This window comes from Strix aluco, chromosome 4, assembly GCF_031877795.1.
Source record: "Strix aluco isolate bStrAlu1 chromosome 4, bStrAlu1.hap1, whole genome shotgun sequence".
Taxonomy (NCBI): Eukaryota; Metazoa; Chordata; class Aves; order Strigiformes; family Strigidae; genus Strix; species Strix aluco.
Genome location: NC_133934.1, coordinates 17,049,139 through 17,076,115, shown reverse-complemented (window position 1 = coordinate 17,076,115; position 26,977 = coordinate 17,049,139). Strand labels below are relative to the sequence as shown.

Genomic DNA, 26,977 nt, shown 5'->3' with positions numbered 1-26,977 from the left:
ACTTACTTTAAGGTAATATTGTGAGACTGAACACAAACAATCCACACCAAAAGGACACAGAATATTAAGTGATTTTGCTCCTCTTTCAAATGTCAATCATCTCTTTTTGACTTCAATGTTCAGTTTTATCCCACAGCCCACATACTTGTGCTTTCCATCTAGTTTACTTATGGGCATCTCTGTTTTCCTGGAGGACTGAGTAGCAACTAGGCATAAACAGGAAAAATGAATAGAATTATGGTCAGATGAAACATATGTGGCATTTGAGCAGGGTTAGGGAGTTAAAGAGGACTATACAGCATAAGCAGGTCTACAGCTATGTTTCCATGATTTTCTGTGCATTAATTTAGTGTTTAGATTAGGAAAGAACTCAGACATTGGTAAAGAGGTGTTTAACATGCAGGATTGTTGTTTTTCTCTCGGTAAATTGAGATAGTGATATGTTGATGCTGGTGAGATCTTTTTGGTTTTCAGGAAAGCTGGTAAGTAAAGCTTGAAACACATCATTTGTATTTACTGCTATGTAGAAATTCCTTTTCTCAAGAAAGTTGGAGTGGCAAAATGTTTGAATTAGAAAAGAAAAATCAACTTGTTATAGTTCTGTTAAGCTAGAATGTTTGGGCTAATAATTAATGTGAAAGGTCATTTTGTAATCAATTAGCCATGGTAGAATAATAAGAAATTATTCTGGTGTAAGTTTGAAAAAAAAATCTTGCCTACTCTAATGTGTTAATTGATGTCATGATGTTATGTTATGAAAAAAAAATGTGTGAAATAGATTAAATGAAAGCTATACTTGAAAGAGAGGTTCCCTGAAATTTCCCTGCAGCTGAGTATTTTGACCACAACCACTTCTGCTGGTTAGACTAACAAACGAGTTGGTTTTCAGCAGTAGAGAATCTGCCTCTCGACTTTACTCCAACAAACCTGTGAGTACTTTCTGTAATCATTTTACTATGACTTATCAGTGATAAACACAATACAAGCAGGGACTGAAATTCAGTGTAGCTCTGTCAGTCTCATCCAATAGTCAACATGCCATGGCGGATATAAGATGTCTCTTTGCACTACAGGAATAATAAAGAATGGGAGAGGGTGAAGTAAAAAGTCACAGATTCTAGCAAGTGTATCACCCTGAAATGTTTACAAAACTTGATCTCTTTAATTCACCAAAAAAAGAGAGTGAGAAGTGCCTGGATTAAGAATTCCTTTCAGGAAAAGCTGCCCTTCCCCACATCAGAAAAGATCTGTAGCACAGGATACAAGAAGAAGTTGCTAGAACCTGAATATAGGCAAAGTACAATGGTGCTGAGTAATTACTGGAACAACCTACAACGGGAAGAGTGGATGCTTCATCACCTCATTTTACCAGAGAGTGTGAGGCTAGTGCCTCTCTGCAAAGGGTGCATTAGCTTAAAGCACAATTTGAAGACTAGAGGCATGATATAGGATGAAACTGAACAGCTGTAGTATCCATACCATCAGCTTAGATGTTATGATAACCCTCGTGATCTTACAATTTTAAAATATCAGTTTATCATTCCTCCCATTCAGGCAGGAAATCTCAAATCTGAAGAGTAAATTGTTTGCCCTAGAAATGAATCCCTATCTACATAATGCATTCAATACAGTTACAGCTCAAAGAAAAATGTAGTTGATTAATGAAAAAAAAATTCAAGCATCCCAGGACTTGCTTAAACTTATCAAGCCGTATGTTATTATTTCACTTCTTCATGTGAAACAGCCCCACATATCATATATCAGAAGTGTCTGATATTACTCATGAAATTTATGAGCCTCTGATAAAAATTTGTGGGAACTGCCACCGTCTTCCTGCTTCCTATTTTTAGTAATATTTTTAGTGTAAGGAATGAGCTATTATCTGTATTAATATTTTGTTTATTTATATAATTTATTTCTGTCTAGACCCCTTCTTAGTCTTTTCTTAATGTTTTCCTGCTGTAAACCAAACACATGGCCACATACTGATGTTGAAAATCTGACTTCAGGGGAAGTTAAGCTGGCTCCTTCTGGTCACCTAATGTATGTAGCATATTATAGCACAAAAATATGGCTCTGCATAGGGCTCATCCTCAAGAAGTTTGTTGTCTATCCCAATGCAGCTCTAACAGACTGTTCAATGAATTATACATCCCCTCTGTGTCCGACCCAGACAGAATGTAATTTTGCTAATGTTCTCAGACAGGAGACCTTTTGCTCAAGCTCCTAAGGTTCAGACCTCGGCTGCAGAAGTCCCAGGTCTAATTGCAATGCAGTGCTATTGATTTGATTAGTATTTCGAGTAGCAATGGAAAAAAGGTTTTCCCTGGAGTTTGTCCCAGTCCTGTGCAAGCCATTTAGCATAACTCCTATATTAACTAATTTCTGGATTTTCAATTTCAGTAAGAGAAAAAAAGATTTAAGCTACACTTTAAGCTATTTAAAGTGTAACTATAATTTACACCTCTTGCATTTTTACTCCATTAGACAATAGGAAAGAAATGGTAAGATTTTTGCCATGGTGGCATCAGGCAATTTTGGCTATGCTTCTGTAACTAAATTGGCAAAAAAAAATTGTAAGTACAGCATGTGCACAAAAAGAAAACCTTAAAGCAAGCAAACGTGGTTTCAGTCTGGAAAATGGAAGCAGTCAACAGAAAACAACATATGAAATAGAGGCAGCAGATTAATAACAGCTTTTTTTTTTTTTCTTTAGTACAATGCTAGATTTTCTAACTGACTGCATTGGATATGTTTGAAAGACGGCATTATTACCCAGTCAGTTCCTGAAACAGCTAGCAAGTTTTAGAACTGTGGCTTTACATACTCAGAAAATGGATTGTGAAATTTCGATTCTTAAATGTTTTGCAAAAACCTTTCATCTCTTCTACGTAAGAGGATGTTTAGATGTCATTTTCTGTTTAGGAATATTTCTCACAAGGAAACATTTTATGGTTGGCATTTATTTTATGCAACTTTAGCCACCTGGAAGCTGATTTTATAAATTTGAGCTAATAATCTAGGCAACTTTCATAGTCAGTGGAGAGAGATAAGAAGCTTCTGCTGGAGTGCACATCACCCCTACTGTCTTACCCCCACCAGTGCAGAGTGGGATAACCACTTCCAGGAGGTGCCTGATTTGTCCCTTTGACTATAGAGAAAGTCTGTAAAATCAGGTGACTACTCTTAAATGATCTAAAATCTAAAGTATTTAGTATGGATTTTAACCCTCTCCACTCCACTCTCCCTCAATGCACACCCAAATGCCAGCAGTGAAATGAATCAGGGTTAAAGTAGCTGTATTGCTGTGAAATGTGCTGGTGTGAAGCAGATGCTGCTGTATGTCCTTCTTGGGCATTTCTGATTTGGGGAAGCAGTGCCCCAGGAGAAAGGAAGATCTGCGAGCAGGCAGCTGCCCCCTCCCACTGCACAAAGCAGTGATGAAAATAAACATGTGGTTTGAAGCAAAATACTCCCATTGATTGGCTTTTTTTTTTTTTTTTTCCCAGCTAGATATAATCTCTTTTTACTCCAAGCAGGGGAAAAAATATTATCCCAGACCATTTGCCTGTCCTGGTTCATCAGGAGTTTCATGAAACATTTCTTGTTGGCAGAACAGAGGGATGATGCTGCTACAAGATAAAGGAGCAAACTGAAAAGGCTGCATGGGGACTGCTTAAGCCTGCACAGCTCTCTGTGGCTTAGTCAAATGCTGAATCCAGCCCTTTGATTTTAAGGACGGGCAGATGGAGTGTACTCCATGGTCATAGGTATGTAGGCAGTATGGTTGTCATAGCTAAATCTTTTATATATCTTTTTCTTCTGCTACTGCAGCTCCTGTTGTATTTACTGCAGTTTTGCTTCTGTCATTCAGCTACACTATTTTTTATCTTTTCACCAGCCTTCATGTTTTACATGCAAAGTGTTTTCTTTCAAACTATTTAATAGGAAGGATCAGCCTCTTGATGAGGACATGAATTGTTGTCTTAAGCCTGTAAATGATGTTGTTATTAAGAGAGAGGTTCTGAGATGCAGCCTATTCACGGGGTTTCCTACCTCAAGGTTTGATCTCATTTTTCTACTCTTTCTACTGAGCTCTTTTATGTAAGATGGTGTCTGAGGGTCACTGTTTTGAGTATCAGAGAGTCTTCCCAGGTACACGGAGGAAGAGTAGCCCAAATCAAACGCAAATCAAGCAAGGGGAAACTTCTGCCTCTGACTGACTGCAGTGCTGCAGCTACGTCGGGTCCCATCCAAAACCACTCCCCTATTGCCAATGTCCAGGGGAATGCAGATCCATTGCGCTATATGCTGCCAATACGCATATAAAAAAAATCAACACCACCCCCACCCCCCACCCCCGACTTTCTCCATAAATTGTTACAGGCACTGCACTAAGAATTTTGGACTCCAAAAAAAATCAGCATAATAACTTAAAAAAGAAGCTTTAAAAGAAAAAAAAAATGCTGAGGGTAAGGTTTATTGCCATTGACACGTTTAAACCTTTATTTCCAGTTTTCAGTTTCTTCTCTAGACTCATGAGACTTGTTATTTTAAATGGAGGCCTGTAGTCACAGTTACTAATTTCACCTATGTCCATACACATAAGCAATGGAGAGAGCTAGTGGTCCCTGATGGGTGACTGCAGGGAGATTCCAGAGGCGTACGGCCCTAAGTGGAGTTCAGGCCATTTGCACCCCATCCTAGTGAGCCTTCTGACCTTAGGAGAGGCTGACACAAGGCCAAACAATGGCTAGCAAGGAGAACAAATCAATCTGTATTTCATTTCCTAATCTCAAAAGGAAGTTTAATAAGTATAGGTTCTTGTCAGGTTAAGTACATCAAAGACAGCAGGAGAAGCAATGCTGTGGTAATAGGGTCATAGAAGTAGCCTTCAAAGTGCTGTGTGGTTCTGGGAGTGCATAACATTGATATCACCTTATCACACAATAATTCAGATTCCTCTCAGGTTTCTGGGCAGTGCTCCTTGGCAGTGCTTGCCTGGGGCACAAGCTAGCCATTTATCTTGGAACAAGTTGTGACAGAGGTTAGCTTCATCAGATTTAAAGCGTATTTTCAAAACCCAATATGTTTCAAACTATATAAAGAAACATTTCTTTCATGTAGTGGAAAAAACACAGATTATTTTTCCTTTTATTTAGTTTTCTAAATTCAGGGCACTTTGTATTGTTTTGGGAGGTTTTCTGGTTTATAAATTTTCAGCAGAGCAATAGGATTTGGAATTATACTTGTGTGGTAGAGCATGTCTGCATGGCATTTCAAATGTGCATATCATGGATAAAATGCTTGCTGGAAATGAGCTCACTCATGTTCTGCTATGTATGTCATCTGAGCAGCACAGACTTGAGTGTGTGTTAGTGGGCCAGATGTACACCTATAGTGCATCTGTACTAATAAATAAAGTGGGCCAACGTTAATGCTCCCTCCTTAAGGGCAAGCAGCAGGACACAGTAGATGACACCAAGCTCTGTGGGCCTTGGGAGTGGTACTGGGGAAAGGGGCTGAGTTTTATCCAGAGAGTGGGATAGCTACACTGCTTAGGCTGACTCTTCTCCCTTTGCAAATGCTAATAAGAGGAAAAGCAAATGAGCCATTAGTGTCCTGCACCCTCTTCCCAATACATCCACCTGCAAATCCACAAAATTTGTAGCCCCCCTTGGCAGTGGAATAAACAGTCAGAAAGAAACCAGGCAATCACAAGTTCAAATTATTTCCCTAACATTAATTGTGTTTATTGCCAAGTTTCCCTGTAAAGATGTGTCATTTTACATACCTTTAAAAGACTTTTTGCTAGGACAACATTCATGCCAACCACCTGTGTTACAAAGCTGTCATTTACACCAGCACAGTTGCCTGTATTAAGTGTGCACCTCAGCTTTCAAAAACACAGATTTGCTTCTTAACATTTTACTATATAACCACCAATAAGAACAGTCATCTTTCTTAACTAATATGGCTGAGAACAACATATATATATGGATGTCTGTGTTCAAGGTGAAGACACAGGACGTTTCACTTCTAGCGACCTACAAACACAATGACTTCTCTGTATAAGATGAAGAGCAAGGTAGCGAGAATACAGTCTGGGGAGGATGTGCACTGTGGCCTTTGTCTGTTTTCCTGGGTGGGTATATGGAGAGTTTCATATGTTGAATGAATTTCTGAGTTATTTTTAGCAAGTGTCTTATTTTCATGTTCAGTGTGAAGTTAAGTAGAATGTCAATCTGAATTAACAGTATTTGCTATCAGCAATTTTATTATGGATCTCGATTTTACAGACAACTTTTATATTAAAACAGAAGAGGTACAAAAGTGAGCATGAAGACAAAGTCTTGACCTATAGTCAGAAATAACCTATTTGAAAGTATTCGTATGTGCCTGCATTGATGCATCTAAGTAGTTACATAACAGAGTGCAAATAAAAATACATTTCACTTAATGTAAATATTATGGGCAAGGTCTTGGATGTGATCCAGCTATGCTCAGTGCAGACCTGTGTATTACAGAGAAAAGGTTTATCTAGAGGTGCTTGAAATTACACCAGCTTGTGTAGTTCCTTAAAGATCATTTGCACTCTGGGTAGTCACTAAAACATACACCATTTTAACCTTCTGCCTGTGGGATCATGGAAACCTTGGTCTGCCTAATAAATTGGCAATTGCTGGTTACACTGGCAACGCCTAGGAGTATATCTGTAGCAAAGCCTGCTCTGTTCTCTTAGTGTCAGTGGCACTGCACAAAGGCATTACAGCCGCAGCCACAAGTTGGCCTCAGATCTTTGTTTTGTTGTAAACACTGCACTTGACTACACATATGAGACCGGCAAAATAGAAATCAAAGGAAATCATGAAATGTGCTGTTATGGTGTACTATGGCATGTCCATGCTTGTGAATTATACACCCACTGCAAGACATCACCTTTCACCTCAGAAACTGAGGTTAAGAGAGACTCCTTATTGTGGCAACCTTTTGATGTTTGTCCCTGTTCCAGTGAATGGCCAAGCTGTGGCCTGAGGGACCTTTTATGGAAGTTGGAAGGCTTATGCTTACTGCTATATTAAGAATAAAATGTAATTTGAACTGCAGCGGTGTTTCCAGTAGGATTTTAACGGGGTTGTCTGAGTCAGTCTTGCTATGTTCTCTCCCCAGCTACACACTCAACACATTCTGACAGATGCTGGCAACCCTCTGATCTGTTTCTGGTCTTTTCTTGGCTCAGCTCAGCCATTTCCCCACCAGTCACTCACTGTGATGCCCATTAAAAGGTGCCTCTTCCATCGCTTGCTTTACCTGCTCAGAGGTGCCACAGTCCCTGGGGGAAACATCATTTATATCACGTGTCACTGGGCAATGTTCCCCTCTGGGGGACATTGCACTGGGATGCAGGGAGAGCGTAGGATGCTCCAGTCACTTCCCATCTGGCCTTCCAGTGGGGAGCAAGCCAAGCACTGATCCCGGCAAGTTCCACCTCTGCTGGAAAGTCTCTTTCTTCTCTGCGCATGCCCCAGGGAATCCCTGCTCTGGGGCTCAGGGCACAAGGGGAGCTCTACAGGAGGGAGAAAACCAGGGCAAAGCATTTGCCCTCAATCACTGAACACGCCCCCGGCCCCTCTGAAATAGCATGTCTGTGTGTGTGTGTACAGTAATCACACCTAAAAGTATCATCTCCTGCTATTTGGCTGTTAGTATTACAGCAAGGATTTCTGGTTATGGACTCTGTACACACCACGCTACTATTTATCACTCTAAGCTATGTAGCCACATCTTTTCCAGCTTTACACACAAATAATGAAAGTCTTCTGCAGTGTGGAGGACTCCGTTTCATGGAGCTGCTGTGGTGTTGGTGCAAAGTCTGCAGTCTGTGTGGTCAGGGTTATGCACACACTGAAGGAGCTGAACTGGCCTGTGATAAGACACAAAACCAAGCAAATATTTAGTAACCATTTTTCAAGTACAACAGAATAACTCCACATTATTAAATGCAACATGAAAGTCAAAGTACATGTTACGTCTGTGCTTATCAAATGGATGTCTTTTCTTGGGATAATTTTTTTTAGATGTTGCCACAGAAAGATAACTTTGGTGTTTGTTTATAGGGGTTAGGGACAAGAGCAACTGAGTAAAAAATAAAGTAGGGTGTGAACTCACAGCATGTCAGTTGCACAATTATTAACAGAAATAATTATGAAAAAGAAGTAAGATCTCTTTCACAGACTATGGAGTTGCTGCTGTGCTGTGAGTTCACCATCTTGCTTACTCAGTGGTAACGCCTACTGCTACAATGTAAAGCTGTTGCTAACAATGTCAGATATGATTAGATTTTTTGCTAGAAGTATATCCAGTTAATCTTTTTTTTTAGTTACTTCTGGAAGACACTGCTGACATGGACAAAAGCAAGAGAGAATTATCAGCATCAATTGCTACGCAGCATGAAAAGCTCAGCTGGCATGGACCCACACGGTTCTGTGTGCAATGACTTCAGGGGAATAAAGCTAACTTATATGGTCTGTTCTGAAGAGTTTTACTGCATGTGTAAATTGCTTGGTTTATTATTGCTCTTTATATAAAATAGTAAAATTAATTGTCTGTGTTGCTCTACACAGTTGCTTATGTATGTGTTAGTTGAGCTCTGACAAAAAGCCCTGGTTATTCTATCTTAAGAAGTGAGTTGTGAGCCACAGCAAGTACTGTGTCTACAACTCTTCATCTGTTACAGGTTTCTCCTTGTGCTGAGCCACAAGGGATCTAAGCTACTACATATTTCCCCTTCCTCCCTGGCCCCTTAGCTTATTTCATCATATCTGAAATAAACTCTACCTACTTACAAGTCCTGGAAGTATTGATTAGAGGCCATGTTTACCCAAAGAGAGAGGATCACAATTTGGTAGATTTATGCACCACACCAGCATTAATTTTTTCACAATGTGCAGAGCACCCACTAATTAGGTTCAGCAATACCTAAACAGGAATACTTTGCTCTGCCTTCTTCAAAATTAAAGTCCTATCACCAGATAAAGCACTTGTCTCCTTTGCAGACCAACTTTTCCTTATTTAAAACTAATGTCACAAACTCAGTAGTTTATAGAAATGTTTACTTTGGAAATGTTCTTATCCAAGTATGAGTTTTTCACTCTGAAAAGCTGTTCCAGACAGAGAAGATGTGAGTAATATTGAACCTTTGCTGCTTTTCTAATGTCACTAAAAGAACACTTTTGCTCTCTGTGAAGGTCTCCCACACAGAGGGATAAAGGGTCTCAGGCTTCTGTATCTCCACAGCAGGCAGATAAGAGATTTCAGGCAAGTCAGAACTTGGGGTGCTGTTTCCCAGACTCCTGTTTTCTCTCTTGACACTGATGAATTATAGTAATTAATAATGCTTATCATGTCTCATGTCTCACTCTCTGACAAAGTAGCTGGACAGAAAGTAAGCTTAAACTATAGCAAAGGAAGTAAAGATCATCCTTGATATACTGCGTTATCTGCATGCAGCAGGGAGGAAAGCTGCCTATTTGATTCTGATGAGTAGGTGAAAGCCCAGTCAGATTAAAATCTATTGAAGGAGGCTGGATTGCTCCTTCCCTGAAGACAACCGAACATGCCCAAAGGCAAGTGCAGGGCAGAGAGCAAGCCCAACACTCAGCCAACATGAGGTCTGCAGTGCGAGTGGAAGCCCCTGAGAATCACACAGCCATGTTGGAGGGATGTGACGGCAATAAGTGGGGAGTCTGCTCTAGCTTGCTGTAAATGTACATTAAGTCACAAGGGAGATGCAGTATTAGTTTTATGTTAGCAAGTTGTCACCAATAAGAGCAGGTAATTACCTGTAATTGTCTTCACAGGCGATCTTAAAGTTTCTCTGTTCTAGGATGCTTGTTAACCTCCTTATGGAATGGCCTGAGCAGGATTCACTGGAGAGAAAAGTCTTTTGTTACTTGTGTTCCTTGTGTGTACAAGAAGCTCAGCTAAATTCCACACTATGTCACTTTGCTTCATTTCAGGTAAGATTCTTTAAAAACTTGTTTGATAATGTGCTGTAAAGTTCATTGAGTTTGGGGAGTTTTGGCTACCATTGGGCCTTTACTGGTAGAAACTATGTGATATTTGGCTGTGCATCTTACACAAGAACTTTGTGCAGAAAGCTATCTCCATTTCATTCACAGTTCAATGTGCTCTAGAACTGCTCCAAAGCTGCTGGTGGCCTCCATCCACAGGAGCATGATACAAGGCTCATTCAAATCTGTGGAAGGATGAAGGGATCAAATCCTCTGTGTGATGAGAAAGGGCCAGTCAGGAAAATCAGCAGCTAAGTCCCAGGTAGGACATAAGACAGGAGGAAGCACATAGAAAACATGGGAGGAATCAGGCTATGAGCACCTCCTATCTATTTGACTCAGTCCATGGCTGCTGCTAGTGTGTTTTGACAAGGGGCTGATTCAACCACTTTTCCACTTGTAGGAGTCCTAACCTGTATATTTCTTTTCCATCCAGCTAATGGTTTCATGAAGCATGTATCAATGTCATACCTTTGAGATCTTTATCTCTGTGTTTAATTTGCTTTAAATAGCCCAAGGGGCCCCAAAGCTGTAGTGGAAGATTGACAAATGTCAGACACAGACAGAGTCACTGCAAAAGACTTGTTACCTCAGGATAAAAATCATCCCCTAGTCCTGAGCATAGGACACACATCAGGGCAATAATACAATACTAGGGCAAATCCAGTTCCTAACATGTGGCATTAGTTGAAAGCAGAGCCAGGTCTTCTTTGTTCACTAGACTTGCCAGATGTTATCAGTGATTCGACATGGAATACAAATCAGAAGATAAGAGGAATACATATTATTGGAGCTACCCTCCCTCTTTCTCCTTGGAAGTAATTAGAAAATAAAAAGGAAAGTGCTGTGAACTTGGCACAGGAGGAGGAGGTGTCAGGAAGGCTGGCAGGGCACTGGGTTGTTGAAGCTGTTGAGGAGGAACATGATGGCTTTTCTAATGTTGGGAAATCATGGGAGAAAGGCTCAAGTGCCATGTCTGGGGCGTCATCTTCTTCAGCAAACCTCTATGCAACGGGCCACAAGAGTATGTCTGGCATGCTGACCACAGGATAGATGCATGTCTGTGAGCTGCTGTGATAGATACGCCAGCTTGTGTGGCAAAGAGAAACTTCTGGGTGCTGGGGCTAGGGGAGGGGTTGCAACACTGGAGCTGGTACTGTGTCAGACAGTGAGGCTGTCTGAGCAAGGGTCTCTGCTGGGTCCACACTCATTCCTGAGTTGCACTGCATCATCACTGCCTGCTTCCTGACCCACAGCATCAAAGCTGCTGCCTCTCTCAGGAATGGGAGAAACCGTGGCAGTGCATTATAACCATGTGAACCACAGAACTGGCTCTGAATATAGGGGTCAAAGGCACTGAGCCTCATGCTCAGTGCTTGAAATGTGATAGACCTGCAAATTAATCTGATCAGGACAAAAAAGGTCACTCAGAAAGGCTCAGATGTGATTTGAGGTCACTGTTCTGGTATCAGTAATTCCATGGTAAGTGTTTAAACTACAGATTTGTTATTAAGCATCACAGAATCATTTAGGGTGGAAGGGACTGCTTGAGATCATCTAGTCCAACCGATATCAGCTAGAGCCGGCTGCCCAGGTCCCAGCTGGGTTTTGAGTATGTTCACAGATGGCAACTTCACAACCTTCCTGGGTAACCTGTTTCAGCATTTAAATTATTTTATCAAAAATGGTTCTGCTCAGCATAATTATACTGTTCCTGTGGACAAACATATTTTCCAGCTGTTCACGCTTGCAAACATAGCTGGCTTGGTGACTTCAGTGCTGCACCTGTAATAAAGGTCTGTAGAGCTCAGTGAGGTTGGAAGGACTTTAAAGGTCATGGGACCTCTTGAAAGCAAGGAAAATGTCATTGTGACTTAGCTATAACTGTTCAGCGGTTCCTACGAAAAATACTAAAGAAAGCAACAGTAAAAATGTTATTCTTTCCAGTAAAGTAAGCAGCTAGGAAGAGTGAATGTAGAGCAGGTTTAAGACAGTGTCACTGTTAGACAGTCACTCGTCAGAACTGAGCTGCGCCGTCTGCCTTCTACACACTGCTCGTCATTTTGTACCAGCGTGACTTACGTTTGAGGTCCACCGATGTCATGCATAAGCCAAATGTGTACTGCAGAGACTTTATTTGGATTTAGGTTAAAGATCTCGATACTTCCAAAGATGCTGTAAGAATGGGACATGAAAAAGCAAAACATTCTTAGTTATCTGAGAAAGACATACAGAGTATGTTCCCCAAATACTAGTGTGTATTACTGCTGCTGTTATTCTCTGTGAAAGAACATTATTTTGCCAATGGATTTTCATAGAATATTTAATTGCCTTATGGTAAAATATTTTCTCCCAATTCTTATTTCACTTTCAGGAGAATTTCTGAAACTGTCTGCAGACTGAAACAAACAGAAACTTTTCCATCTTTAGTGCCTTTTCTCCTGTTTGGTTTATTGGCTATTGATTTGGTTTGGTGCAAGGGAAATTAACATGGCTGTTCCCCTGACCAGCACCTTCATCTTTCAATATTGTTCAAGACTGCACTTCCAATCAGGTAACCCAAGAAAGCCAAAGTCTGGAGGGGTAAAATCCGGTCAGCTCCATGAACAGTTAGAAATGTGTCATTCATATGTAATGAATAAATAAACTGTAATAATAAAGTTACTTTGTGCAATAAGAGCATACTGGACACCCCACTCACGTGCCCTTTGAAGGATTTCAATTACAGTCACTGTATAGAAGGAGTTAAGTGAATCAGTTCTACAACAGCCAGTGGTTTAGATCCCTGTATGAGTTTACCAAAATCCATTCTGGATTGAGTCCCCCATTCAGGGACTCACTGGCAAAGACACCAGCATGCAGGCCCCACAGAAACATGGCTAGTAGCATGCTGAGTAAATACCTGCTGCTTCTGAAAGCTCCAGCTTCTACTGATCCATTGAGCATCACTTGAACCACACCACATGCTGCTTCCGCAAACTGAACAAAACAAATGGACATTATACTCTGACACTACCTGCAGTGCCGTGTCAGACTCTAGGCTAGTAGAAATCACTGCAACTTCTTTGATGTCATCAGAATTGCTTTATACAAGTAGAGGATCTGGCCAGTATTTTTGCAGAACAAAAAAAAGCCTCTAAAAGCTATGGCAAAACTGTGATAAAGCTGTATGAATAGGCAGTCTGAGGTTGCATGGGACTGGTATAAACTTTGCTGTCACTGCTGTTTTCAGTTTTTATAGGGCTTTCCAGGGCCCCAGCAGCTGCACCTGTCTGATGGGGCTGTAGTAACTTGGAATAATCCTCAGCCTGCCTTAACTCAGGCAGTGAGGACGAGCCAGAACAGAGGTACCACTAGTTTAAGGACACGCAAACCATCATATATTCATTACCTTGTGACTCATGCTCCATGTTATTTTGTGGCTTGGGATTTTTTTCCCCAGTGCTTTTGGTAAAACTCATCACCGAGTTTTGTTTGATTTGATTTTTAAATTACTGGATCATGTAATCACTGCTCTTTTATTCTTTAAAACTCATGTCCAAATATTTAAAGACTACTAGGGTTACAACATAAAGTACCCACTCTAAATATATAATCCACTAGTAAGACAAAGAATTCTTAAAAAGCTTAACACAGGTGACTACTTATCAAATCTTCCAAGTCCTCTTACATCTAAACAATGTGGCTCAAACTCAGATCTCAAAGAGCTGTGAAGTTGCAGGAAAGTTTCATTATGTGTAATGTAATAAGCATGAGTTTTAGTAGATCTTAAATTTATTTGGACTAAAAACCCTGCAGTCAAGCAGGCCTGACTCTGTATGGTGGTTTATCCCTCCCAGACTCTGGATCTGAGGGGATTAATGAGAACATAGAAACTGTTTTGAGCTTGGAAAATTTATGTAGTCTAATTTACCTACAAAACAATTTTTTCTACAGTGAGTAGACTTTTTCTTACATACATGAGAGCTGAATCATAAGGAATGCTTGTTTTCCACCTGGGCAGCCATCTACTAATAGTCCTACCAAGGGTGAAGTCTTGAGAAACATGTAAAATTAAACTGATACAGGAGAGCAGATTTTTTGCTGGCAGTTTTTTTCTTCAGGTTTATGCTGGGAAGGTGCAAGGGGATTCTCATCTGCTTGGAAAATTTCTGTGCCAATTTGGGCACTGCTTTCAACGTTAACATGCTAAAATGCATTTTATTTCAGCAATTTCGGTCCTGTGATTTAATTTAGGTGGCAATTCTTGTTATTGTAAACATTAATTGCAAACCTCCAGCTGTTTGCCAAGTGTTGTTCTAGACACTGGCACACAGGGTCTACAAAGAAGAACGCCCAAACTAGAGTGACATTAAATTTTGTACATAAAATATGGGACCTTGGAAACAAATTTCCAATGCTGTGATTTTTAGCACCCAAAGCTAAAAAAGTTCATGTGAACTTTTACTATTCCATGTTTTAAATCCAATCTGCAAACTCACGTTTTTGGAAGTGTCAGGAACCTAGTGCCTTTCAACATGCTTGGATTTGGGGAGATTTATTCTAGATCTTACCATCTTGGATGCCATTTTCCAGAATACAGAGCTAGGGTTGCTCTCACATTCACTTCGTTTTGGACAAGATTCATAGTTGATTCCTGAGAAGAAATACATTTATAGAATAGCTAAGATTAGAGTGAATGTTGTTGCAATGTTTATACAGCTTTGAGAGCTGATTAACAATGGCAAAAAGATTTGCCCCCTACCAAAGCAAAGAGGGCTACATGAGAAAAGGGCTCTAAGAGGAAAAGGAATTTGCATGTGTTCAAAGGTCTTCCTGTTTGCTCACACATGCTTCAGGGAGGTCGCTGCAGGCCCTGTATGCAAATAATTCTCAGCAAACTGAGAAGGGAAAACATGTAGTCCTAAATGTGAGAAACAGGTTGGCTCTTGACAAATACTGTCTGATTGCATTGAAAGATTAAACTTTGCCTAACATTTTCAGTGATTCCTGTCCAGTTTAGAGCCTTAAGCACCCAGGAGCCATGCGGGCAGGGTAACCCCAGGGTACCTACATGCTGCCCCTGCAACTTTGACTGGCCTATGGCCAGGATCTTTTTGAATGGCATTCTTGTTTTGCAGTTTGTCCCACAGGACGGGAAGAAAGCGAGTAATCTAGATAAAGAGGGCTAGGTGTGACCATTAGTCCAAGCAGCATTTTCGTGTTTTAGTAACAGCCAAAGTTGTGTTTTTTAAATTAACCTGAGAACTATTATTTTCAGTCTTCCATAACATGGGAGAGAAATACAGTTAAGGTTTTAAACAAAATTACAAGAAAAGAATATCTGAAAAGGATTGTGTTTAGGTCTAGATATACAAGAGAAAAGAATAATCTGGAATTCCAGTATTCATACTTGTTTTGCAAAAAATAGGATTTATTACCTGGGGCAGAGGGGTCTCCACACCATGAAACCCTATCAGCCATATAACCCAACAAGGTGTCCTCCAAGGTAAGGAAATTTTGATTGGATTTTGTATATCGATGAGCGAGGTCACTTGTCTTGCTCCAAAACAGTGACTGTGAAATAAGGTACAATGTCTAATAAGTGATACTTATACTAGAGCTGGTCAGGAAATTTTCCTGGAGAAAAACCAAAAGCTTTCATGATAATGAAGGAGTTTTAGTTTTTATTGAAATGTTGCAAGTTCACATTAATGGGTCTGCCCACCTTATTTCTGCAGCCCACACTCCCATTTCCAAAATCTTTTAGGGTGATTATTTTTTGTGGAAATGGACATGTTTAGCCTGAAAATAATTTTGGAAGAAAGGTTTTGACTAGTTCTCATAGAATATATACCTAATTTGTTGTATGCTTTTGAACTGCACGTGGAAGAGCAGCTTTTTGGAAGCAGTGTCCCTCTAACAGCATGACAGCATACTCCTTACAAAGACCCGTATGCTCAGGGAACAGGGACATCTCTGTCACTTCACCAGGATGGCCCTGCTACTGAGGTTTGAGGCAAACCTTACGCAGGGATGATTTCCAGTGATAGAGAATGAACAGGGTTACTGGGGTCCAAAGGTGATAACTGCAGGACTATACTCCTCATCAACCTACACATCCTCATAATCGTTACGGACAAGATCCCATCACTCAGAGCACTGCACAGACATGCCATCCCACAACAGTCCTACTTAAGCAGCCCACCATACATTGTGCTGTTACCTTGTTACAGGGTATAGGATGACTCGCTAACTCCATTAAAGGCTGATAATCTTCTGATGTAATATTGCAGGGATTCTTGTAAATGAACGCATGTTTTAATGATTCCCATATTTTTAGGCAATCCTTATCTCTGCCAAAAGATTAAAACATAGTTAATTAGTGTTTATGAGTATTTATGACTGTGAAAGGATCTCCTTCTGTTATGGTCAAACACTATGGATCAGATTTTAAAGGAGTTCTAACTATGCACAGGCACCAAAATATATTATCCATTACAAAAGCAGAGTATCTTCAGCAAATTAAGTATAAACTGAGGAACGAGCGGTTCTAAAACGTCTTTCTCTCTCTCCTGCATTTTAAATTATGGATTATTGCAATATTTAAATGTCCTTTGGTTTTGTCCCTTAAAAAGAGCAGTACTAATATCACATAACCAGAAGATCAGATTTCTTGATTATTCATATCAAATCATGAGAAGCAAATGTGCCAGGCTATAGCTTGTACATTTTAAAAGTATGGCTGAAGGATACTGCCTCCTCGGGTACAGTGAGACAAAAATATTCCCATGTGTCTCCCTGCAGAGTGTTTGACCCTACAGAAATAATATCTGTAATTTTATCTAAAACAGAAGCAGGGGTCTGGCTGGTTTGGGCCTGATATTATTTTCATTTATACACTAATTTGCAACCACTGACTTTCCTGGAGCCACAGCTGATTTGCACATGTACAACCAAGATCCAGATCAGGTGCTTCATCTCCAGTTTTTCAGTCTCCTTCTGATCCTCCATCCGTTACAAGTTCTGGCCCTTTTGTTCTCACTGACATGAGTCAGAGGAATTCCACTAAATTTACATGGGGAGAACTGCTACATGCCGTGACACAACCCTATCTATCACCTCAGCCTACACTTGTTTCTTAAGATGCTGCTTTGACAGCCTATGAAGTAAAGCACCTCTCTGCTGACAGAAGCAGGGCTCCTTCCCTACTACCAAGAGGAAATCTGTTGCACAGTGCGGGCAAGCAATTGTATCTCTGTACTGGAGTAGTGCCACACTCCCTTCCTGAGACTGCAGCATACAGTAACATTTGGGATGGCTCAGGACAATTGCTTTCTTGTACTTGAGGTAATGAATGAAAACTTTGCAGTAAGATAATTTGTTAATTATTGTCTGTCTATCATGTGTTGTCAAGGCTGTCTCCCATGAGTGCACTTCCCTTCCTCTTCATGCTCCCATAGTTTCAGGCCCACATGGAAAGCCTGCCTCTCTCATTACAGCAGTGACAGTAACTCAGCGATTCTGCATCCTTCTCTTCCCTGTTTTTATGTAAATTTAAAACCCTGACTGCATTATCCTGCTGTCTGCATGTCTGAATGGAGCTATTCTGACTGTCTTTGACTCATCCACTCTTTCTTCACTGTTTGCAATCATCTCCCAGTGTATTCCCACTAAAAGCTGTTTGAACAATGGACTTTATCTTGTGTGAAGAAACTAATACCTTCAGAGCACTATAAAAATAGCACTGATCAATTAGTATGTGACACAGCTGCAGCCTTTGTTACCAGTTGGTAGTCAGGTAACATGTAGGATGTGGAATTTGATTAGTCTTAAAAATAGTCCTAGAGGGATTAAGAAAACCAGTAGTAATTCATTGAAGATATCCAAACATTTTCAAGTTAATCTTCCCTACAGTTGTGTGATCTCATTCCTACTACTGAACTTGATCATGATTTCTACTGAGTGCCCATTTGAGCATCAGGGGGGCAAATTGGAACACAGAGAGTTGAGCTGTTTGTATTATGTGGGCCATGTCTAAACTGCGGGACCCAGAACCACTCGTCAGCTCCTGGCTGTTTCCTCACTGTCTGGACATGGACTCTCTTCCTTCCCTTCCTAAGCCTTACGGAAAATAAACATCACACAAAGAGCAGGCCAGACTCTGTCTGTGTTCAGAAGGAAGCGACAGCTCTGACAGCACTACGTACCAGAAGGAATGCCTCTATCAGACACACTGCAGGGGCTTGGGCCAGTATCATACTGGGAAGGACCAGGCAATCCACAGCAAGATGTCCCTGGCCTTCCTTTCCTTGTGCCTTTATTTATGCAGTGACAAATCTAACTTAGCATTACATATGATATTGATTACTGGGAGGTCACACCACCAAGGTGGTTACCACAGCAGGTTTCCATGCCTCAGCTTCTTCCAGTCCTCCTCTGTGAAGGGTCTATGGTGGGTATGTCCTCATCTCCCACTCTTGGGGCAGCCAAGTGCATTGCACTGCAGAGCTCTATCTGGGCTGCCGATATCCCACAGCCTGACCTTGATGATTTAAAATGAGCTGGGTATTGCCACTGTACAGTGTTGTCTGAAATGCAGATGGAGCCTGGGGGCAGGGACAAGGCCGGTCAGCCTGGCAGGTCTCTGGCCATATGGCCAACTGGGGCAGTTCTGGTCGCATGCTGAATCTCATTTCTTACCATGCCAGTCTGTTACAGGGGCAGCCCCAGCTGTGTTAGAGACTGCACCTCTTGTTTACGTAAAACAAATTTACCTCCAGGTAAGTAAAGACTTATAACAATGGCAATTTTTTACTGGGCTATTGTCTTTTACCCAGGAGCCTAAATGTACTTTCAGTTACAGTCACTGTGGAAATAAGAAGCCAAACTGCAGATGCTCTAGGGAGCACAGTCATCGTTTTGCTGTTGCACTGTCACGTCAGGGAGTATTCATGTTTTACTTAGCAGAATTTAACTTGGGTGTATTAAATTTTCTCCTGGAGGAGCCTGACTCTGGCTGCAAACCGTGTAAGTAACACACAGAGACCATCCTCCCAGCTTTGGTACTTCATTTAGGGGTTGCGAAGTTGTAAATACCTCTCCCTGCCACACAGGATTACATGGCCACACTGAATGAGCCAAGAGAGAGGGCTCCTGCTGATTAAGGGGTGACATTACAGAACAGGCAGCTGTCCCTTTTGCTTTGCACAGTCAACAGTATCATAAAGAGAATTTGTAGGGCTTGGCTCCAAGCACTGGTACATCTCACAGACATTCATATGGCTCACACTTCCTAATCTGTCAAATGATTTGTCCTCCTGGCAGGACTTTTTTTTTTTTTAAGTTACTTTTGAAATCTGTTATATGTACAGTGTTAACAGCCACAGGTGACAGCTGGTTACCTGGTCATTTATCCTTTCATATTGCAAAGTTTTTAAGCTTGGTCTCAGAAGACAAAATATTTTTCAAGGAATCATAAGAAAAACCTGGGGTTTTATTTCCAAAGCAGAAGGGGAAGTGGTAGACACAGTACAAAGCATTTCTGCTGCTGCACTCAAGTCATAGCCATGAGAAGCACAAACCAACAACTACCCATGTGATTCATGATCCTGCCAAGACAGCTTGCTGAGTCACAAATTCAAAGCATCAGTTTTCTAGTATTTCAACACATCAAGCACAGTACTTGATGATGTGCGTGGATGTGTCATATCTGAGGGAAGAGTCTTCATCCATAGTTCCGACAGAGCTCAGCAAAACTATATGTTTAATGTCATAGAAGTGGTAGGGCTTAGCCTTCAAATGGGGGAAGCTCTTCTACAGCTGGTAACTGGTGTGATACTTTTAGCTGTACCACACAGAAGAATGATAAGGCACAAAGATGGGCTTTTATAGAAACTAAGTAATTTCAGCATTGTTTTCAAAATCAAAATACAGATCTTCAGTGTAAAAAAAGTACATACAAAAGATAAACAATATTTCATTTTTGCTATCCTCACCTATCAACATGTATATTTTTACAACTGAATAAAAATAATTCACTGATTTGACATTGGAAAGCTGTTTCTCTGATATGAAATATAGGTTTTGCCTCATATCTCAAAGAAATTACCAGTCACATAGAACTGTGATTTTGGTTGATATATGAAAAAATAAGCAGTGAGAAGACTTCAGGATTTGTTAATCCCAGCTCCAGGAAGATATGCCACTCTTTCCAGCCTCACTGTGAGGTAGACGCTATCAGTAAAGTTTCATCTGTCCCTTTTTCTAGCACAGTAAGAAAATATTTGTCTAGTATGCATCATTTAACTCCCACTGAGCGGATGTAAGGACAGAGACCTGCTGTAGTTATGGACCTCCTGAAAACAATATGAGAAGTTTGTTGGCATTTGGTATACTAAAAATTCCAGCAAGAACAGTTACAGGTTGAAACAAGCACATCTGCCTTGCCAAAAAATGCCTGAGAAACAAACTGTCCTCTTAAGGCTACTCCCAAGTTCTCATTGGGAAGTTCTCAGTCACAAAATGGGCTCATTTCATTTTCTTTCTTGGTTTACAAAAGAAAGGAAGAGTGTGAAAGAGATCACCAGTCTACCAGTTAATTAAATTTGTCTAATTCAGATACAGAAGTCCATGGTGAATATGCTTATGTACCACACTGCTGCAGGGCTTGTGTGCTCTCTTTCTCTTGTTTTTGTTTATATGTTTTGGGTTGCATATTAATTCTGCATTGTATCTGCAAATATAATATCTTTATGCATAATGGATTTCTTCCTTTGAGGCTAACTTTGCTTATGCTGAAATATTTTATTCTACTACAGAATCTGAAATATTTAATCCAAATCCAGTGACGTGTAAAAGAAATATACCCTAATTTTACGTTTAATTTTTTTTTTTTTTTTTAATGACTAGAGTTTGGGAAATGCTGGTAAATGTGAAATAATACCTAACAGACTTGGAAGGAACACTGTGAAACCTGCTGTAAACTCAAGAACTGAACCTGCAACTCTTTCTCTGGAAAATAAGGATTGCAGAACTTGCCTTATGCACTTTTGGAGACAGAGACTGTATCCTGCACTCAGTATAGCATCGAATAAGGACTGGGATACATTAAAATTACATTTCTTTATTAAATCCGAATGTTATATATACTGCAAAGCATATCCTGCATTTGTCCTTACATTTGGGTAGAAGTTGCATTTTCCAATGAATTTGAGTATTTCTATCCATTTACCTTTTATATGAATATCACATTAATCTATCAAACAGAAGTTGGGGCCAAGAATATTTCCATTAGCAGCTATCCTAGCAGCCAAACTTTAATGTGCATATTAGAAAAATGGATAGCTTCTGCATTATTATCTCTTGCATGTCAGTACACTGGTCTGGCTAACCTTGAAAGAGTATCCTTTCACTTAAAGGAATGGGATGGCATTGAGTTACATGGGAAATCACTATTAATATAGATATTTTTTTTTCTTTACTTAGTAATTTTATTTTTTTTCTTTAACTGGACATGACAGAGCAAATTTATCCCCAATTGAAATCAATTTAATTGGTATAATATCAAGGATATTATTATGGTCCCTGCTAATTTCAGTTACATCATGAACAATATCTTGCTTTCAGTTCAGCACTGGACTGACATTGGATACTAAAAACACCTTAAGAAGGGCAGTGTTTCCTTGGGCTGTGTTGCCTCTGTTTTTTTATTAAAAACTTTGAGAGACATGCTTCAAGTATGGGACCCATTTAAAATTTACAAGTGAAAAATTACTTCTAGGTTTTAATCTGGTAAACTCAATCAACTCTGTCCATATTGTTCAAATCACTCTACCAGGCAGAGACACTTGTCTGGTGAGACATGGTCTCCCCTGCAATCAACAGCAGCTTTTCCAAGGTCCTGAGATTTCTTTTTAAAACATGACAGTGTGTTCAGGCCACACTGAGATTTTAATTGTGGCTCTGTGGTAAGGGTCTGAAGTTAGAGCTGGAAACAGTCCCCCGAGCCCCCTATGTAACTGGCCTTTGCAGGGATCAAATCTCACCAGCAGTTGCAACTTAAATGAAAATCCTTCTCATTTGCTACCAAATTGCTAGCCAAAACACTAATGCAGATATGCACATAAGCACTCAGAAATCTGGCTCTTTAAAAAGTCAGTGAGAAGTTTGTGGTTATAACAAAGTTCCTTAAAGGCATAAGACCAGTTCACACTGCTGGGAGTCTAAGGCATCATCTTCACGTTTCAGAAGGAGGATGCATATCAAAGGATCTAAATGGTGTAGCAATATTTCTGTATCCAACAGACCCATCTTTGCCTGTGTGTCAGTTCATCTGCCTCTTTTAGGTAAATTGTGATGGCTGTAGACAGTGGTGCAATTTATACATCCAGATTCAATTTGTTTTTTCATGTGAGCTATGTCTTTATGTTGTCAAAAATTGTGCAATGAACCATAACCTTTATGCCTATGTAATCCAGAAACATTTTGCTACCTTTTTTGCCCTAAATATTTTTGTTTTTTCTTCTGCTGTCCCTTCCCTTCTTCCAGCCTTGCTGTATCTCACTGCTGCTTTGGAGCAACTTTTCTGGAGCCGCTGCCAAGCCCAGCCCAGGCAGCTGTGGTTGCACTTCTCTGAAGTCAACTTGAGCAGCAGGTGCGAGGAGCTAAATGCAAGGAGCACACTGCCATCACGCGGGAGAAGGGATTTCTCAGGAGCAGCAGCCGAGGTCACCCCCAAAGGCGCACGGTTCTTCACGCTGGGTGATGGCCCGACCCATCTCCAGGCCACTGAGTCAGAAAATGGGTATGTTCATACAACGGATCAGCTTCATTCCTATTATTCTCGGACCTAAAATCTCCCATCAGTTATCTTTGTGCTAAAATCAGTCAAATGTGAATTAAGAGAGGTCAGCCAATATGCTGTCATCACTGAGGATTTGAGGACACTATTGTCTGCTGCTTTTAGCATTAGGATAATAGAGGGGAAAAATTACCAAGGGAAAGGATGAAGGAAAAAAATAATGGAAGAGCTGTCAATCTCAGTGTCTTCAGTGCACTAATCTCTCACTACCCACTTAGTTTAATGATTATAAAGTATCTGACAGTGTAACATTTATGGTAACTTTTTTCCAACGTGAGAATGACATACTTCTTTTTTTTTTTTTTTTTTTTTTTTTTCAGCTTGATTTTGTAAGTATTGCTCTCTGTTAATTAAATAGTTCAAAAGCCAGTAAAGAAAGCATCAGTGGAACTGACTGAGGATAGACACAGAGATTCAAAACTCTGCCTCAGAAAAAAATTGCTTCTGGAAAGGTTGCCTGTAGGCAGAGCAATTAAATTCCTCACAGCACAGGTGGGGACTCTGGAGGTCTGGAAAAAGAAGTACAAGCTAAGATTTCTGCTGGGTGCACCTCAGGGCTGTATGTTCGTGTACAAGGAGTGACCTGGAACAAATGATAGCTTCACATCACGCCGATCCTTCACCTCGGCAGGAATGAGAAGGTTTTAAGGGCAGGCATACTTGTGGCTTTGGTTTATAGCTTCTAGAGTATTTTATGTGAGTTGGGAATTGGGCTCCAGGACAACATTATGCGTTATCACCCCTCTGGGAAGGGTTGAGCCAAGAGGTGGCAGCTGCAAACCAGTGAAGAGTTCATCTACATAAGCAGACTTTCTTTGCTGGCTGGATTTCAGATTTCTTGGGTGAAAAAACAAGCTGCTTAAGCAGATGGTGTTTTCAGCGATGCTCTATAAGTGGGACACAGCCTCTAGAAGGTCAGAAGTCTCACCTGGCTTGCATTTTGACAGAGGGTCATAGTTGCTCTACAGTTTAAGCTTCCAAGTAAGGATCATGTCTTGAACAGATATAGAGGGAACAAATTTAAGCTGGCATCTTACCCCTTGATTAGAAAGTATATTTTCAGTATTGTTTTATTTTTAATATTAAACTTGGAAAAACACTTCTGTAAGAATGATCTAAATAGAAGTATGTTATAGCAGGGAGACACTCAATGGCTTAATACAGCTGCAGATGTTTTTTTTCTCATAACGTGAATTTGCAGTACACTGGGTTTTTTAATAGAGTTAAAACTGTTGGGATGTGGCATAAATGCAGTAAGTCAGGAGAAGTCCCTGCTTCAAGGGTAGCATGTGTCAGGAGGACAAGGACAAGGGAACAGATCGGAGATTTAGTATGACTGTGAGTGAGCCTCTTGCTAACACCTTATTTTGATGTCATCTCCTGGGAAGATAGACTACATCTTTAGCATCTGTTTTTACCCTTGGACACTTGAGGGAGATTTTCATTTGACCCTAGAGGGAAAAAGGATCTATTCCTCCTATCATTATGGATAAGCAAAGTTACATTTCCCCGTGGTGCTCTGAAGCGTTAAACAGTTCTCAAGTTTTAACTGTACCTTAGCAATGATAGTTGAACAATATCACCTCTGAGCATGGCTGTTTTCACTGGCATCTCTACAGACGTTACAGGAAAACTGAAGCAAGAAGAGGTGGGAAGAAACAGGATTCCCCCTTTCAGCAACAACAAGCTCTTAGATTGGCTCATACAAACATTTAATAACTTCAGTCCTAGGATGGTGCTATAATTTAGACAGCCACCAGCCATTGCTCTGTATAGTCAATTCTATAAAACCAATAAACAAGAGAAAAGGCAAAGAACAGACAGCTAACTGACTGTGCATGACTAAATAGCAGCACAAAGTTGCAGTAGAAAATTGAGTTGAACAGTGTTTCATCAACAAATACTTTCAATTAATGTGTAGAAGGCCAGTACAGACAGAATGATATTCTCTCTGGTATCTGGGATTAAAACCAAAGGAGACTTTAACTGCAACATTAATGTTAGCCATGGATAAAAGACAATACGTCTTTTGACATCTCCCCCTTAAATTCACAGGACAGTCTCAGACTTTGGGTTGCTGTTGACAGCCTGGGAGGGTAAATTTTCTGCGAAGAACTAAGTATAAGCTTTGCACAGAATTGGATAGCCTTTCACAGTCTAGCATTGACTTTTATACTCCAGAAGAGCAGAAATGAATATGTTAGCAATTAATTATCTCAAGAACAAATAAATTATAACTACCCACTGCCATATGAACTTGTCTCTTGCTAAAGAGCAAATTATTTCTTTCTAATGAGCTGTCTCTAGAAAGCGATGACTATAAAACCCCAATGGAGCCCAGAATAGTTATGGAAACTAGCCTTAAACAGCACAAGGACCTATTTGAAGGACCAGCTATTAGAACCGGTAGTCCTACCTCTACATCCTAAAGTTCTAATAACTATCTGTTGGTGCCTCCTAAATGTTATATTCCAGTCCCCTGTTAAAGATCAGTAGAGCATATGTCATTGGACGTGTACCTTTGAGAAAGACTCCAACAATAGTTAATGCTTATAATGATTATAGCATAGTTACCAAGAAATTACAGGAACAGACAGTAACTTATATACAAGTTAGGGAAAAACAATTGTAAGAAAAGATCTTGATTAAAGGTCAGAAGAAATGAAAACCAGAACTATGCATGTTTCCTATATCAAAGGCTAACACAGAAAAGGTATTAAAGTCAGCACACTGACACATGAAATAGGGAGGGAAGTACTAAGAGTGTACATTGAAGCATTGTAACAAATGTTCTGACCAGCATTTTAATAAGCAGTGTATTATTATGATGATACAATGCCCTTGTTAATACCAAGAGACAACCCAAAAGTAGGAACAGATATCAACACCATTGCCACTACATAGAAGCCAAAAAGTTTCTGCATCACCATTTGTCCCAGTTACCCAGTTATCTAGCTACCCAATGGACCTCTTAGAATTTTAAAAGCATTTTCTAAGATATGGAAGAATAGAAAGACACCTCTGGATATTGTTTAGTCCAACCTCCAGCTCAGAGGATGTTGCTGAGGGCCACATCCAGACAGATTCTGAGTATCTCCAAAGATAGGGCCACCACAATCTCTATGGGCAACCTGTTCCACTCTTTGATCACCCTCACAGTAACAAAAGGTGTTTTTTTCTTATGTTTAAATGGAATTTCCTGTATTTTAATCAGTGCCCATTGCCTTTTGTCCTGCAACGGAATAGCACTGAGAAAAGCTGGCTCCCCCTTCTTTTCTCCCCCCTAAGATCCCCCTGAGCCTTCTTTTCTCCAGGCTGAACAGTACCAGCTCTCTCAGCTTCTCCCTGCATGTCAGAAACTTCAGTCACCTTTGTGACCCCTCACCAGATGTGCTCCAAGTATGTCCATGACTCCCTTGTACCGGGAGCCCAGAACTGGACCCAGGATTTCAGACATGTCTCACCAGTGCTGAGTAGAGGGGAAGGATCACCTCTAGGTGAAGGAGGTAGAAGGAGCCAACACTCCTCCTTGTGCAGCCCAAGTTACTGTTGGCCTTTGCTGCAAGGGCACATTGGTGGCTCATGTTCAGTTTGTTCACCAGCACCCGATGACTTTTTCCACAGATAGATTGCGAAGATAAAGCAGTTTGTTTGCTCTGGAATCACAAGAGATGGTGTAACAATTCCATTTTTAGAATCCAATTTTAGAAAGTGTATTTTAAAAAAAAAAAAAAAAAAGCTAAATCCTTTGCAGTTTGATGTATATTCGATCAAGAAGCTTTAGCATTGTGCAGTGCACTCTAATAGGGGTGCTAATGCATTATGACTTGGTAGTAACACCACACGCTTCAGAAGACTGTGATTCAGTAAAAGTTTCTCTTATGTAAGGATTTTTTCCTCATGAAAACACAAATCTCAGATAGGTTTGCATATAACATCATGGTTATATAAAATAAAGCTAAGTTTTTTGTGACACCAATTCAAATCATGACTGTTGTTTAGTGCTATGCTTGATGTGAAAGTGTTAACAATCAGTGAACAAACACAGGGAAATTAAATTAAA

General features: G+C 40.3%; 1 protein-coding gene and 1 long non-coding RNA gene across 5 annotated transcripts in view; one reads left to right on the top strand and one right to left on the bottom strand.

Annotated features, from left to right (window-relative positions):
* Positions 1-26,977, bottom strand: part of CD38 (CD38 molecule) — a 32,715-nt gene that overhangs the window by 791 nt on the left and 4,947 nt on the right. For 2 of the 4 annotated variants that reach the window (XM_074822168.1, XM_074822171.1), the window contains 7 exons: positions 16,279-16,408; positions 15,494-15,629; positions 14,627-14,709; positions 12,976-13,052; positions 12,156-12,248; positions 9,843-9,929; positions 5,729-7,924 (listed from right to left, as the gene is read on the bottom strand). In XM_074822168.1, coding sequence (XP_074678269.1) covers positions 7,843-7,924; positions 9,843-9,929; positions 12,156-12,248; positions 12,976-13,052; positions 14,627-14,709; positions 15,494-15,629; positions 16,279-16,408 — 688 coding nt within the window. In that variant the 3' untranslated portion in view covers positions 5,729-7,842. Of the gene's footprint in view, positions 1-91; positions 207-5,728; positions 7,925-9,842; positions 9,930-12,155; positions 12,249-12,975; positions 13,053-14,626; positions 14,710-15,493; positions 15,630-16,278; positions 16,409-26,977 lie in introns of those variants that run through there. The other 2 variants (XM_074822170.1, XM_074822169.1) reach the window with 2 other exon arrangements.
* On the top strand, positions 9,886-18,783 carry LOC141922648 (uncharacterized). The gene is made up of 4 exons (XR_012623039.1): positions 9,886-10,019; positions 12,448-12,627; positions 15,484-15,561; positions 18,764-18,783. It is a non-coding gene; the product is annotated as an uncharacterized LOC141922648 (long non-coding RNA).